The sequence below is a fragment of the Kogia breviceps genome, chromosome 1 (genome assembly GCF_026419965.1).
Source record: "Kogia breviceps isolate mKogBre1 chromosome 1, mKogBre1 haplotype 1, whole genome shotgun sequence".
Classification (NCBI taxonomy): domain Eukaryota; kingdom Metazoa; phylum Chordata; class Mammalia; order Artiodactyla; family Physeteridae; genus Kogia; species Kogia breviceps.
Window position 1 is genome coordinate 171131594 of NC_081310.1, and position 16466 is coordinate 171148059.

The 16466-nt window shown below is 40.3% G+C and overlaps 1 protein-coding gene across 1 annotated transcript; it reads left to right on the top strand.

Moving 5' to 3' along the window:
• Positions 1–160: 160 nt before the first annotated feature.
• RRAGC (Ras related GTP binding C) lies at positions 161–16233 on the top strand. Its single transcript, XM_059044151.2, has 7 exons — positions 161–500; positions 2229–2432; positions 3393–3592; positions 6091–6205; positions 7167–7309; positions 9319–9467; positions 13270–16233. Exons 1-7 carry the CDS (start codon positions 264–266, stop codon positions 13419–13421), a joined length of 1200 nt encoding a protein of 399 aa, XP_058900134.1. The 5' UTR covers positions 161–263; the 3' UTR covers positions 13422–16233.
• The last annotated feature ends 233 nt before the right edge of the window (positions 16234–16466 follow it).

A 16466-nucleotide genomic window follows, 5' to 3' on the forward strand; every position in this document is an offset into this window, starting at 1 on the left:
CCTCCTCCCCCCTTCACGGCTCCGAGTCAGGTGATTCCGGGCACGTGACGGGTACCACCTACCTTGCTGCTCCCGAGTGGCAGCTCGGGCGGCCAATGAGAGGCCGGGCCCGGGCGCCGAGCCTATGAGAGCCGGGCTCCGGGGGGCGGGCCGCATGGCGGTGGCGGCTGCCGGGGGCGGTGGCGGCGGCGGCCGGGGGAGGCGGCGGCCTGGCTCGGCCTGGCGTGGCCTGTCAGGGCGCGGGCGGCGGCGGCTCCAGCACCATGTCCCTGCAGTACGGGGCGGAGGAGACGCCCCTCGCCGGCAGTTACGGCCCGGCGGACTCGTTCCCAAAGGACTTCGGCTACGGCGTGGAGGAGGAAGAAGAGGAGGCGGCAGCCGCGGGCGGCGGGGTTGGGGCGGGGGCCGGCGGAGGCTGTGGCCCGGGGGGCGCTGACAGCTCCAAACCTAGGATTCTGCTCATGGGGCTCAGGCGCAGCGGCAAGTCCTCCATCCAGAAGGTGAGTGGGGCCTCGCCGGCCCCTCCGCCCCTCCCCCTCCCTCCTCTCCCTGGGGGCGCGGGTGGCCGCTGGTGGGGAGGCCCAGAGGAGGGCGGCGGCCGGGGTGGCCGGTCGGGCTGTCCCAGCGCACTTTCTCTTCTCCTCTTGGGAGCAGAGCCCAGGTGCGGCCCTCGCCGGGACCCCGATCTTGGGAGTCCACGCCCAGGTCAGCCGAGGCCGACTGGGTCCCCGCGCTCCCCGAGTGGCCGGAGCGAGGCAGGTGCCCGTGGCACCACCCGGGACCTCGCCTCCTGGGACCCAGCCCCTGTGCCATTCACGAAACTGAGACTTGCTCTCCGGTTCTAACTTGGAGAACTTCCCACACTCCCTCCCTGGACCCGGTTGCGTTTGTGCCTTTCACTTCAGGTGATCTGAGTTCTCAGGGCTTCCCAGGTGAGCCCCAGGGAGCAGCGTCAGAAAGAGTAGTGCCTAACTCTTTGGCCTTTGTAATGCCTGCTCTTGTACTAGTACGAAGGAGACTTCACTATGACATTTGTGGGATTTGGGGGCTGTTCTTCCACCTATTTTAGTACTTGTGGCCCGGTGAGTATAATTACTAGTGATTTTCCCCCGTTTGTGTGTGGCTCCAATCTTGAGACCTGGAGAATATTTGCAGACCTTTGTCAGTCCATGTGCTTTTACTTGGGGAATGTCGGGAACGGATGGAGGGTTCCTCACTTTTTAATAAGGAGGAAATAGAGGTAGGGTTGACCTCCTTCATCAGCCATGGCTCTTACACACAGAGTGAGCTGGTGATAAAATGCTAGATACCTGGCCTTTTGCCCTTTCCACTCTGTTGCAGAGGTCTCTCCAAAATAAATCTCTGCATGATATTCTGTAGACATGATGTTTTTAAAAAGTAGCCTTCTTCCACATGTAATGGATTACTGTGTTTTATTTATCTTTCACTTTTACAGCAAAATCTGAGTACATTTATGGTAGGTTTTTAGCAAACTGGTTTTAATTCTTTTCACTTGTTACTCACTATCTAAGCCGTGGGAGTAACTATCCATTTTCCTCATCTAGAAGGTAACAGAGAGGCAAATTAGTTTTGTGTTAGAATTGTATAGATTGTGATAATTGTGATTCTTAACAATTGCCTTTACCATTTCTTTGGGAGCTGTCTTTTCCCTGTAAACTCCCATTCTTTCCCCTCCCCAGATATATTCCTCCTCCCTCAATATGTCACATTCTGCTTGGTATAATTTGCCTTTGTTTCATTTCTTCCACACGACTGCAAACCCATTGAGGGCAGGGTCCAGTCAGTTTCATTTCTGATTATTTCTCAGAGCCTGATGTGGGCATTCCGATAAGTTTTCAGTGAACAAAACTGCTTAAACTTTAGCTATAAGTTTTCATAATTTTAAAGCAGATTTTGGCAGAATTGATAGTTTTACAGAAAAAAAATCAAACTGAAATGAGAGACATTGCTACTGCTAGTATTGAATACAGACAGAAAATAGCAGAAAAGTTTCAGCTTTTCTGGTGATTTGGTTTCAATAATTTGGTGTCTTCTGTTAGAAGTTAAAGGGTAGTGGGTACCAGTGGATACACCATTCACTTTTTACCTCTTTTAAAATTTTTGCTATAGGATCAAGTTCTTTAAATTATGTTAATCCAGGGTGGAGTTCTGTATTTTAAATAAAAAGAAGTGGAGTAGTCATTAAATTGTTTTCTTTCTTTTGACAGGTGGTGTTTCATAAAATGTCACCCAACGAGACCCTCTTTTTGGAAAGTACCAACAAGATTTACAAAGATGACATTTCAAATAGCTCCTTTGTGAATTTCCAAATATGGGATTTTCCTGGGCAAATGGACTTTTTTGACCCTACTTTTGACTACGAGATGATCTTCAGGGGAACAGGAGCTTTGATATATGTCATTGATGCACAGGTAGTTAGAAATGATAATGTTTACTTCTCTGGTGACAGAAGATGTAGGAACAAAGGAAAGTTGTTTATTTGTCATGTGCTTCTTGCAGCTTATTTCTTTGCCAGTAGATTCCCTAACAGTGCGAGAGATGTACCTGCAGAGGTGCTTTGGGAACAGGCATGCCATTGTACAAGTACAGAATATCAGATGACTAGGAGATATGGTTTATATCCCTGAGTTCTAGTTAGTGAGCAGTGTTCCATTTTTGTTAATAGTAGATATTGCTGTACTCTGTTAACTATTACAGTAGTGATGTCACTCACTGAAAAGGTCTCATCAGTGCCCATAATATAAGGAGGAATGTGAGAACTGAGTCGGTAAATACTAAAGTGAATAGTTTCTTTAGTTGACCAAGTAGGGTTTAGCCCAAGGAGCACTTATTGAGGGCCTAGCATGTGGCGGGCACTCAGACTGATGGGACGTGTCTCCATCCTTAAGAATCTTACTTTTTCTAAGCTTAAGCATTAGTTAGGAATGCTTTCTGAGTGACAGGGTCTGTAATGGCTGCTTTCATGTATATGACCTAATTAATTTCTTCACAAAACTGGGAGGTAGGTACTGTAATTTCGATTTTATTGATAAGTAAACTGAGATCACAGTTTAAGCAACCTGCTTAAAGTCACACATCTAATAAATGGCAGAGCTGGGATTACTTTAAAAATTCTATTGGGAAGAAGTGTCCACTTCCCATTTCCTTTCCTTACATTATCAGTATTAAAAATTACAAGCATTAACTTGGTAGTTGAATTCTTTACCTTGAGCGAGTGAAGATCTGTTTAGTGGTATAAGTTAATGTATTTGGATGTTTGAATATTCATGAATAATTAGGATAATATATTTTCTGTGGTTGGGGAAAGAGGTAGTTTGAGGCTTTCTTAACGTAAGATTTCTTTTTAAAAACTATTTTGTTCTGACTTACAGGATGACTACATGGAGGCTTTAACAAGACTTCACATTACTGTTTCTAAAGCCTACAAAGTTAACCCAGACATGAATTTTGAGGTTTTTATTCACAAAGTTGATGGTCTGTCTGATGATCACAAAATAGAAACACAGAGGGACATTCATCAAAGGGCCAATGATGACCTTGCAGATGCTGGGCTAGAAAAACTCCACCTTAGGTAACAACCTGTGTGTTTGATATGAGAGCCCTGAAAAGTGTGTAAATGTATTCCCATCTCTGTCATTACAAACACGTAGCTTTCTTTTACCTGTATACCCTTCACAAATCTGTAATGGTTTTGATCTCTGTTGTTGAATTCAAGCAGGTTTGGGAGCCTGATGTTGTTGAGAAGTTACTTTCCCCCTTTTTTGCATTTTCCCAGAGGTGGAAGTCATGTGAAGTGTGTTTCTGTAGGTGTGTTTACAAATTTATCTCAAGAGACTGGAGTCAGGCTGTTTCCTCATGGCATAAATCTGCTTTGGGGCTTCCCTCTCATGGTTTCATTATTATTATTATTATTATTATTATTTTTCCTTCTTGCCTCAGTTTAAGGAATCTCTGTCGCATTTGTTGTAAAAGTTTGTAGCTTGAGCTTTCACAGTATCTCTTGCAGTAGGAAGAGCTTTTTAAAGAGGGTACACTTTAATGTCTGGACTCTAATGTATCTTTATGTTTTTTAAAACATTTATGCTTTTATGAATCTAAAAATTGGGTTAAGTGAGTGTATCTTATCAAGTTTAAAGAACTCTCAAGTTTAAAGAACTGCTGATTCATAATTAAATATTAAGAAATTATTAAAGAGCACCTACTAGATAGGATTGATGATTTGTGTACTTGTGTTCTGAAAGTGTATAAGAAATACTTCCTACATCTTATTTATTTTTTTATGGCTTAGGTAGAAATGACTAATAAAAAGTACCCAAGAAAATGTTCTTTTGATGATATAAACAGCTTAAAGGGGAAGAAGGCGAGAGACAAACCATAGCTATTTCCTTATCCCTGATCTGTTACAATGACTTCTCTATAGGCTCAAGCCAACCCCCATTTTTCAACCCCTAATATTCTCTAGGGCCTCTGGCTCCAAGATCTTTCTGTTATTCTCCTAGGAAACCACATAGCCTCTAGCCTGGATTAAAATATGTGCAAGTAATTCAGGCTTTAAAAAAATTCAGCAGTAATTGTAGGAGAAAGTGAAAGTATCTTCCCATAAAATTCTTCAATCTTATTCTTCCACCATGAATGATGGATTTTAAGCCATGATTGTCCTGTGTTCTCCAGTGCCCATGGGAACCCTCCTCTTAACACCATGTCTGTGTCCCTTTCCAGGGCATCCCACCTCATTGGTACGCACCATCCCTTTTTCCAGTTCTCTGTGGGGCCCTAGGCCTTGTTAACAGCATTAAGCTTTATTAATAACTAGCAGTCCTATGGATGAGGCTGTATTTGATTTCCAGTTTCCAGAAACTTAGCTTACTATAAAATGCCCTGTGGCTTGGAGGTTCTTCCCTGTCCCCATCCACCTCCAAGCCTCATAGTTCCTGCAGGACCTTCTCACATTGCTAAAATATTCCTTTGACCTTAGTGCCTGTGGGGGGATCATCTTGGTCTCACCTGTGCCATTGTTCTAACATCTAGATTCGAGCCGCATCTAGGTTCGCTTCTTAGGTGAGCTCTTTGAAAGTATCTTTAAATTAGGTACAAAGTGTGATATAAATGATTATGTGTCTCTGACTTTGTAATTTGTGTTTATAATTATATGATGGATACAACTTTATAATGAAGAGTATATTTCCTGAGTGAAAAAGTAGGTACAATTGACCACACTGTTATTGTTGAAGGTATCTCTCTCTCAAATACGTGCTTTGTTAAATCTACAAATTTTACTTCTCTGTGCATCTTCTTAGGCCTCCAGATAGCTGTTCCATTCTCTCTAGAGCCCCTGCTCTCATCCTCCTTAATATGTTAGAATTTACATAAATTCTAAGCTCCAGTTTTATTCATTCATTTATTCACCAAATGTTGATGAGCACTGTTCAGGGTAGTGGGCCTGCAGCTGTGAGCAAGGCTGACAGGGTCTCTGTCCTCATGCAGCTTATATTCTGATGAATGAGACACAAGCCCTTATAAATAAATGTATAGTATAATTTTAAGTACTTACCAGTGCTGTGAAGAAAAACAAATTAGGGGAAAGGGGTTGAAAGTAATGGGTACAGGGGTACTATTTTAGGTAGGGGGGTCAGGAAGGAACTTTCTGAAGCAGTAACATTTTAGTAGAGACCTGTACTGTATTCTTATTTAATAAATGTGACTTATCTCCTTTGAGCTTTCTTTTGGTTTTTATCTTGGTTTTTGTCAGTTATGGGCTTAAGAAACCAAGGCTTTTGGATCAGATTGCAAAGACTTAGGTGAATATTCAGGTTTCTGCCTCTGAAAATGCTTTCATGCGTACTGCCTCAATTGCCCTCTGTGTAAATGCAGTAAAGGGATGGAGAGCTACAAGCCAGGTGGGGAAACCACATTTGTCATCTTGCATGATGGGGATGGTACACAAGATAAAGAGGCTTTATTTGAACTTATGGAAATCAAATGTTAAGAAACTTAAAATTTTATGTATCATGATAATTGTCACTGGACTTAATATTTTTCAAATTAATCAAACTATGTTGTGTTTTTCAGCTTTTATTTGACTAGTATCTATGACCATTCAATATTTGAAGCCTTTAGTAAGGTGGTGCAGAAACTTATCCCACAACTACCGACCTTGGAAAATCTATTAAATATCTTTATATCAGTAAGTGAGCTATTTAATTCACTGTAGTTTCTGGTTCTGTTTTTGTTGCATATATTTGTGTTATCAAGTTCTCCAAAAAATGGCTGGAATTAGTCTGAATCAAGCTTAAGGACTAAATGTAAAGTAAGTAATAAAAACATTTAAAAAATGGCTTGAGTTATTTTCTGAATTTTTTCCTTAATAATCACTTTTTTTTGTTTTAAAATGCCCTGATGAAAAATTTTCTCATGCTTTCTGAATTAATATCTTCATGGTATCTGTTTCCTGAAGGAGGAGTAGAAAGTAGGATAGATTGGGTTTTGGGAATTGGACTTAATCTCTTCCTTATTGGAGGTCACACTGAAAAATGGATCCTTTCCTTGCTAACTATAATCTGTCATATTTCACATTTCTTATTTTGAGGATTCAGCTTAATAAAAAGGATATTCTTCCAATAAATTTAGCATTCAGCCACTATATTTCCCAAACATTTCTTTGAAGGACTCAATGTGTAGTGATCCCCAATTCTTTGGGCTTTTTGGGTTATGCTAGATGTTGATGTGAAACATTCTTTTATGATTTGCTAATTGCCACATCAAGCCTTTCTGGTAGCAAAGTCATTTGAATCAGAGATTGATTATTGCCCCAAAAAGGATTATTGAAAATGTAGCATGGCTTGATTTTTGGAGAATTTTTTGGGTGTGTGTGTGGCGTCTTAGGAAATAATTCATTTAAGTAAAGAGGATGAAGAAAAAACAAATTTGGTGTGATTATGTCAGGAAATCAGAGCAGAGAAATAATTCCACTTTTATTCTTTGGATGAGAGAAATGTCTCCTTAGCAAGTACTATTTGCTCTTTTGGTTTTAGGTTGTATAATTTAAAATGCTCTTGGATATTAATCAATGATTCAAGATCTTTGATAAGTTTACAAATTGTGATTCTTAAAAAAAAAAAATGAACACTCAATTTTGTTTTTTCAAGAATTCAGGTATTGAAAAAGCTTTTCTCTTCGATGTTGTCAGCAAAATCTACATTGCAACAGACAGTTCTCCTGTGGATATGCAGTCGTATGAACTTTGCTGTGACATGATTGATGTTGTAATTGATGTGTCTTGTATATATGGGTAAGTTGTACATATATATTTCTGCAAGATCTCAGATATGGGGAAGACTACCGGCTTGATTTGTCAGGGAGATTAATTTCTAAGGCGTCTAGCAAGTACTGTATGAAGTAGAATTGTTCTGACCATAGTGCTTCAACTTGGAGCAATGATTTCTGTGTGGGTGGGCTGCTTGGTCTTACTCCTTTGGAATAGGTGGATAAGAGTGGTGTGACTAGTGCAAGACTTACTATCACTGAAAGTTTCACCCGCTATTATTTGGGTGGTTTGTACTGTCTTCTCACTACTGTGACTTAGCTAGATCAATAAATAAGATTAATTTATTTAAAACACTGAATAACAAAGTATGTACTGGTTCCTAATTTAATCTCAGGTTTTGTGGAACTGAGGGATCCTTAGTCTTTCAGAGAGCTCAGAAACAAGGAAATCAGAGTTCTGGATGTCAGAAGAACTTATAAACATTTGACCTATACATCTAAGTTTCCAAAATAAGTCTGTAAAATATAAACTCTTGTTTTATGCAAATTTACCATACTCTATCCAGAAATTTGTAAAAGCTGGCAAAGAAGTGATTTTGTAGAATAGCCCAGAGGACAAGTGAAAACTTTGGTGAACTTACTGGTGTTTCAAAAGCCAGTAACCTCTGCAGCCTCTCATAGCCCTGATTCATCTCATGTATTAATGTCAGTCCTCACAATGCACTTTCTTGATGCTCTGACATTACCTTTGCTTTCTGATACCTGTGTTCTTTATCTGTTGTTCCTCTCTGCTCCACCTAGTCTAAATTCCTCTTTCATCTCTCTGTCCCTACCCTTTACCTTGCTCTCTCCGCCTAACTTCTCAGTGTCTTTGTCCAGCTGCCTCTGGGTAGGAGAATGCATTTGCGTTACCTCTTCTTTACCTGTCTATTCTTGTCTTGCATTCCTGTCTCTTTTTCAGTTTTGTGATTATATGCTCTCCTTTGTTTTTATTCTTTCCACAGTGAAAATGAGATTTTGTCTGTAGGTTATGCAGAAAAGTTTCATGTTCCTATTCCTAATTTAAAAAATGGATGAATAGAACATTCGCTTTTTTTTAACAAATCAAATTTTCATAAGCTGATTTTTATAATTAAAAAAATCAAATTTAGTTATAAAGTTTATTTTCAGTATAAGGTACACTATAAACTACATTATATATGATAAAGTACATTATAAAAAAGAAGAGAAATAGCCATTACTTCGTTATTTTTAACACAATACATGTGTGCAATTCGGTATGCTTTATTGAAGTTCCATTTGCTGCTTATTTCATTTTTTTTTTTTTTTTTGGCTGCTTTGGGTTTTCATTGCTGTGTGCGGGCTTTCTCTAGTTGTGGTGAGCAGGGCTACCGTTTGTTGCAGTGTCCGGGCTTCTCATTGTGATGGCTTCTCTTGTGGAGCACGGGCTCTAGGTACACGGGCTTCAGTAGTTGTGGCACGCGGGCTCAGTAGTTGTGGCACGCGGGCTCTAGAGTGCAGGCTCAGTATTTGTGGCGCACAGGCTTAGTTGCTCTCTGGCATGTGGGATCTTTCTGGACCAGGAATCGAACCTGTGTCCCCTGTATTGGCAGGTGGATTCTTAACCACTGTGCCACCAGGAAGTCCTGCTTACTTGACTCTTGATTTATGTTTTTTTGAATGGGACCGTATTTATTTATATTTACTCCTTTTCACTGATGGCAGTTTTCATATTTCAGGTCCTTCTTTATTTGTAGAGGGTGTCAGCACCAATTAGTGTGAGGGAAGATTGGAAACCTGCTGTGTTCCATGCATCCTAGGTGAACAAGGTGATGTGAGCGCATGGAATGAATACTGCAGCGTGGGCTGGGCACCCATAGCTAAACACAGCTTCTGTTCCAATAAGGGCAAGCGGGCATTCTCCTTTCTCAAAAAGCGTTCAGGAAACTGGGTGGAAACCCTTATTGTTGTGCAAATGTGACAAAACGCTGAGTTGGGAAACCTCTAATGGATGATACTTTGTTTTAAAAACAGGTTAAAGGAAGATGGAAGTGGAAGTGCTTACGACAAAGAATCTATGGCCATCATCAAGCTGAATAACACAACGGTCCTGTATTTAAAGGAGGTGACTAAATTTTTGGCACTCGTCTGCATCCTTAGGGAAGAAAGTTTTGAACGAAAAGGTAGTGTATTTTAAAAAGATTTCTTTAAGTTCTTTGTCGTAATTTCTTAGGTTCTTGAAAGCAAGAAAAAACAATATTGCAGTGGTAGAGGATTTACCAGCTCAAACTACTTTTGTGCCTTCCCGTCCACGTACAGTGCAGACTTTCTCCTGCCTTCTTTTGGTCTTTTATTTTAAATCAAGTTTTTTATTCCAGCCTCTCTCATTTTACATCCTTCCATTCCCTGTCTGACTGCCTACGGTTTGGCTTCCACCTGAACCAGTCTGCTGAGGCTGTTTGAGAGGTTACCAGGTCTCCTTCTTGCTGCATTCAGTGGCCTTTTCTCATTCTGTGGCCTCTTCAGGCTTCTGAAGCATGTGACCCTGTCAGTCCCTCCTCCCTCAAGCTTTCTTCTCTCTGCTGCCCTAAAGCAGAACTCTCCGGGTTCTTCTATGTGTGTGTTTCTCTGACCACCTGTCCTGTTTCTTCTGTTTTTCTTTTTCTGAGTGTTCTTCAGAGCCAGGTCTCCTGCTCACTTCTTCACTTAATCCTCCTGGTCAGCGCATCTCATCTATGCCTTCGGTTAATCTTCTCTGTGTAGCTGATTGAAAAATTTACCTCTCCCAGCTCTGGCTTGGGCCTGTGTTTCCATCCTGTGTTTGGAGCTATTAGTAAGACATCTTCACTTAAATATTTTATCTTGTCCATGGTGTCAAAAACTGATGAATATTTTCCCCTTTGTTTCATGACCATTGTGGCTACTCTACTTTTGTTACTCGTTATGCCATTTTTCTGGTGTCCAAGCTTAGCTGTGTGCAGTCAGGTAATCATATGGTGTAACTGCCCATGAGGCTCTTGCAGATCATCTCACAGAGGGCATTCTGTGTTTTCCTTTTTCCATTCTTTCCTGTGTTTACATTCAGTTTTCACCAAATCTTACCATTTGTTTCTTGGAACTGTTTCTCGGGTGTCCTTTCCATTTCCACTGTTGGTGACTCCAATCCAGGTCCTCATTCCTCCAGCCTGTGGTGCTGCATTCAACATATATATATTAAGGGCTCAGCAGGTATCATCTTTTATTCTAAAGGCAGACTAGGTTTCAGAAAATTCCTTTTATCATGTTATTTAACTACTCAAGGATCTATAGTAACTCTCTGTTATTCACTGCAACAAGTCCCTGCTCTTCTGCCTGGGTTTGTGATATTAATTAATATTGAATGAATTAATATTTCACTGATGTTGATATTAATGAAATATTTTAGATATACAAAGTGTTTAGGGTACAACAAAAATGTGAGTATTCACCTTTGAGCTTAAGAACTGAAACATGACAAATACATATTTGTCTTCTGTGTGTTTCTCAGTTGAAACCCCCTCTTGCGCTCTGTTGAATGTAGTGTTTTCTTTTTCCCGTGCATGATTTAGTCTTTCACTTCATATCTATCCTTAAACAATATAGGGTATTGTGTATTTTTGTGTAATGATGTCCAAATGTAAGTTGTCTTCTGCAACTTGCTTGTTTCTCTGTATTCAAGATTGTTTTTGAGATTTATCCGTATCAATAGATGTAGCTCCAGTTTGTTCATTCAGTTGTCACTGCCACACAGTAGTCTATGAATTGCATACACCACAATTTATATTCTTCTTGCTGGACATGTAGATGATTTTTAAGATTACAAATAGTTTTGCAAGAAATGCTCATGAACAAGTTTGCCTTTGCACATATGGAGGATTTCTCAAGAGTAATAAGTATTTAGGAGTGGAATTTATAGAGGACATACGTCTTCAGCTTTATTAGGCATTATTGAATTGCTCTCCAAAGTGGCTTTATTTTCACCCCAGACAGTGCTTTGTGGGAGTTCTTGTCACTTCATGTCCTTGATAATGTTTGATATTGTTAGACTGTTCAGTTATGTTAGTCTGGTAGGTGTGAAATGGCATCTCATTTGGCTCTGGTTTTTATTTCTTTAATTACGGGTTAGAGCAAGCATCTTTTTCACTGCAGGTACCCTTTTATGCCTGTTCAGGTGTCTTCTCTGGTAATTTATCTGTTCATATACTTTTATCTTTTTTGTACTGTGTCTTTTTTGTACTTCTTAGGAGTTCTTTATTTTTCTCCATTCTAATCTTTAAAAATTTTAAAAACTTTTGGTTATGGAAATTTTCAAATATACACAAAAGTAGACTAGCACAGCGATTCCATGTACCCATCTCCCTGCTTTCACAGCCATCAAGACATGGTCAGTCTTATTTTCTGTATATCCTCCTCACAACTAAATTATTATCTTTTGCTCTTTTGTTGTGGAAACTATCAAACATAAAAAAGTAGAGAAAATAATGCGAAGAACCCCTTTTTATCTATCACCCAGCTTCAACAGTTATCAAAATCATAGCCATTCTTATTTGCTTGCTATACCTTTTTCCCTACTGGGTTATTTTAAAGCAAATCTCTAACATCAAATCATTTTGTCTATACAGATTTCAGCAGGCGTCTGTAAGAGGTAGTGCACTTTTTAAAGCATAGCAGTATCAGTATTACCATCAGTAGATGTGTAAAAAAAAAAAAAAAAAATTAACAGTTATTTCATAATATCATCAAATATCCAGCCAGTGTTCACATTTCCTTGATTGTCAGTTTAATTTTACCATTTGCATAGAAGTCAATTTTAATGTAGTTGAACTTATTAAAACTTTTATTTTTTCCTCAATCTGAAGGACCTCCATAATTTGACTCTAACCTGCTTATTCAGACTCCATTCCCAGTACTTCTCCCCAAAATTCTCTGCCCCTATCTCCAGCCAGACCAGTTTCTTTCCTGGTTTCCACCTGTGTGCTGTGTTTCCTCATTGCCAGCTCCCTGCTGTTGTCTTGTGATTCTGTTCTCCTTTCCTGCCTATTAAATCCTGCCCGTATCCTCAGAGCTCTGCCTCTCACCTGAAGCTTTCATTGCTGCTTTTGCCCTGCACTTGGCTCTCCCACCTTTGGACTTCTTTCACAGTAGTCATTTTAACATCAGATTGTTGTGATTTCTTTCTCGTGTGCTGTCTTTACGTCCCAGTACCCTCGAGGACGTAAGTCCTCTCTTTCTGCTCTGCCCTTCTCAGAACTGGCTTCTATTCTCAAGTTCTCCTTGTGATCTGGAATGGCTCCTGGAGCTCCCGCAATCTTATCCATATTCTGGACATTAAGGAGGAATGGGGAGGAATAGGGAAGTCTTCCTTTTAAGGAGACTTCAGAGAAGTCTCACACACTTGCATTTATCTCAATGGCCAGAATTGGCCATGTGTCCATACGTACCTGTAGGGAGCCCTTTGTTTGACTGAAATCTTATTTGGAAGCCAGTTCATAAAGCAGATGAGGATGGAGCTGCCTTACCTCCCCTATAGGGGAAGCAGGCTTCCTGGGGCTCTGCCTGATGGGCCTCTCTGACACCTCCCAACCCCATGGCTCTACTGAGCAGTTTGCAAAACTGTTCCAACTGTTTCCTTCAGCTTTACTTTGGCTGCCTCAGAGACTTGTAAAAGGAAAAAAGCTTGATAAATCAAAAAGTATTTTACTTTCACTTTAGATTTCATTGTACATTTTCTTAGCAAATTTGTCTTCCTGATTGCTTTTTTATTTACCCTGTTCACTTCCAGGCTCCAGAGGTAACCAGTGTTAACACTTGGGCATACACTTCATCATGTTTCCAGTGTGAAGAATTCCTCAATTGGATATGTTTTTAAATACATAGCAATTATTTTTTTCCATCACCAAATGTTTCCTAGTAGATAGTCCCACAGTTGACATTCAGGAGGCCTGATCTCCTTTTTCTCTCCTGCAGGTTTAATAGACTACAACTTCCATTGTTTCCGAAAAGCTATTCATGAGGTTTTTGAGGTGGGTGTGACTTCTCACAGGAGCTGTGGTCACCAGACCAGTGCCCCCAGCCTGAAAGCGTTGACACACAACGGCACGCCGCGAAATGCCATCTAGCCTGAATGCCGGTGGTCGGGGTCTGTGTCAGCTTATTCTTCACTCCAGGGTCACTTGCCACGTGCTACAGGACATGGAAGTTGCCGCTTGTGGGAATCTGGTGCCTGTTGCACTAGAGACAAGGGGAGAGTTTCTCATTTGGATGAAAACCCCTTCAACCAGTGGTGTGCAACTGAAGCTACTATTTCTTTTTTTTAAAAAAATGGCAAAAATGAATTCTATAGACCACAGACCTCAAGTGTCTTTCTCCTCTTGGGGGTCCTACTTTAAGTAGTTGGGATATTTTGGACCTGGAGATAACATCACTTACCCATCCTTACCAGAGAATGTTGCTGTCAATTACCAGTTGAAAATAATAGAAAGAACTGAGTTTTTATATGCTTCGCTTAGATTTTCATTTGAGTAGTCTCTGAAAATCCTGCCTTGCTTAAGTTCTAACACTGCCTCTCAGATTTCAATTTCGGACCTTGCACACCTCAGACCTTCTAAATGCATTTGCTTGCTAACTCAGAAGACACATGGTCTGACTGCAGCAAAGGACATTCCTGTATTTGTTTCTGAGGAAATGAGAAAATTTTATGCTGCATCAAGTCAAGAGCAAGGCTCAACAGTGGCCGCTGCATTAGTTCCCTCGGAAGTGTTGAAGAACAAACTTTAAAACAGAAGAAAATTTTTGCACCTGTGTTTTGGGTACCAGGTATCTGGGTTCTTGCTCCCACGTTAGATAAATGATTCTGATCACTGTAACAAAGGGAATTAAAAAAAAATTTGTTTTCCCCGCAATCTCCTCTTAGGAGGGAAACTCATTATGTCACTGAATTATGTAGCTCACTTTTCTTTAAACTTGATACCAGCCCCCACATTCCTTTTATTCTAAGCTATCGAGATCCTTTAAGAATTGCTGTTTTGTTGATCCTGAATGACCCTAAGGCGCTGGTGGACTGCCCACTGGGACTTGAAGAGAGCACATGACACCACGACGTGTCGTTAAACATGCTTCATCTTCAGTATTCTGATGCCAAGTGTCAACTGTGGTACTTTCTTCACCTAGGATATTAATTCATAATTGTTTCTTTTTGTTGAAGGTTGATACCCTTTTCCATTGACTTAAACTTACACGTTATTTTTACTCCACATGCCCAGTAGTCATATATTCCAAAGCCACTGGACCACTTGAGTACATAAGTGCCACTGTTTAATGAAATATGTATATTCAGGTCTGTAAACCTAACCGTGTGACTTGGAGTGCTTCCTGCAGGCGATTCTGACTGTTGAGTATTTACATGGACCATGGTGATATCCAAAAAAAAAAATGCTTTTATATTTATAGATTATTTCATTGAACTATATAAAATGGGTATCAATAAATGTATTTACTCCAGAATAAGGTTTTTATTTGCCTAAGGTAATAGAAGTTTGGGGTGATGGAACATTGGCTTGTCCTGCTCTGTCATTATCCATTTCTTCTTCTTCTTTTGCTGCCTTTTATGGTTAAAATGCCTTATGTTTCAGGACTTCAGGTTCTGTCCTGTTGCAGGAATGTCATGCCTTGTGTCCAGAGATCATCTGGCCCGTTTCTGTTTAGGGTAGGAGGTCTAGGTAAAAATGGTGTTTCATACCAACAGATCTCACTCATGGTGGGGAGTATCCAGGGCCTGGCATAATTGATATATGATATCCAAACCAGAAAGCGGTTCAAGGGATGAGATGAGTAGAATACAGTATACAAAATTTGCACCGATTCCAGCTCATTTTTCATTTCTTCCAGTTTCTGAGATACTCATTATTGACCCTTCAGTGTTAAGTTCTGCTTACATAGTTAGGTTGGGTCTCAACTAGTTGGAGTAAAGTATACATCAGTTTATAGAAAGGAGGGAGGTAGAGGTTGAAAGATCTTTAATTTCATGATTGGATTACTTTAGTTAATTTTAATACAATTGGAAATCACAAAAAAAATTTTAAAAACTTAAAATACTATCTAATCCTGTATCCTTTTTCAAATTATGGGAACTGAAGTCCAGAGGAGTAAAGAACATTGTCTAGGGTAATAGACGGGATGAACATGTTAAACTCCAAATCAGGATGCTGTTGAGAGTGGAAGGGATGCCATTAATAATCATGCCAGAGCAATGGGTGTAAACTATGCTGTTCTGGGTAAACCAGGGGGCAACCCATTCATAGATCTAGTTAGTAGTGAAGTGGGGGCCTGTGCTGCAGGCCCGGCAGCTCAGTGCTGCCTGCCTTCAACTCCAGCCTCAGGCTCCCATGGGCTCAATGGAGATGATGCCTCAATATGAGTGTACCATGGCACATAGGTGCCCAAGAAATATTTTTTCCTACTACTATGGAAAATTATAAATTCAGAGAGTGATTAGGAGAACAGGTGAAAAATGGTGGAATAGAAGTAAAGTGAATGAAGAAAGGGGACAACTCAGGAAAAGGAAATGGAAAAACCAGAAAACTATCAAGGAGGGTTTGCCTGAAATGTTTTGCATCTCGATGGGTGTTTATCTTCAACTGGCTACCTCAGAGAGCTGGGAGAGATGGTGAAATAAAACCTTTTAAATCTTTTGCAGCAGGGTGTTTGAGCTGTTCCACATTACCACTACCTCTCCTGTTCACACACATTCATACATACACACGTTCACACATGCATGTGTGTACACACACAGACACGTATGTAATGATGTCCCAATACAGAATGCTCAAGGTATTTGGAATTGTATTAATTTCCCTCCTACGTTTAGAATTCTGTGTGTACACAGAGTAACAAGTGATTTTAAAGATAAAATTATGATTGTCACAAGCTTAATGTGTGTGATTCGTGGGCTTTGTTAAGATTCTCTACCTGTCCTGTTTTGTTTTGCAAATGCTGAAAGCTCCTCCAGTTATATCCAGAAGAGGTTAATTAATGGATATCATTATTGTTTGTCACCTAAGCTAGCAAAGTAACTTTAAACACTCCCCTTCTTTCCCCCAGAGACCCTGAAGGAACACAGTCTTCCGAGGGACTATAGGTGGCAGCTGGGCATAGCTGGAGTGTAT

Excerpts from the sequence above, each read along its gene's own strand:
- RRAGC (XM_059044151.2), top strand. The coding sequence starts at position 264 with ATGTCCCTGCAGTACGGGGCGGAGGAGACGCCCCTCGCCGGCAGTTAC. Across the intron at positions 6,206-7,166 it reads TATTAAATATCTTTATATCA|AATTCAGGTATTGAAAAAGC; the intron begins GTAAGTGAGCTA and ends TGTTTTTTCAAG. Across the intron at positions 9,468-13,269 it reads AGAAAGTTTTGAACGAAAAG|GTTTAATAGACTACAACTTC; the intron begins GTAGTGTATTTT and ends TCTCTCCTGCAG.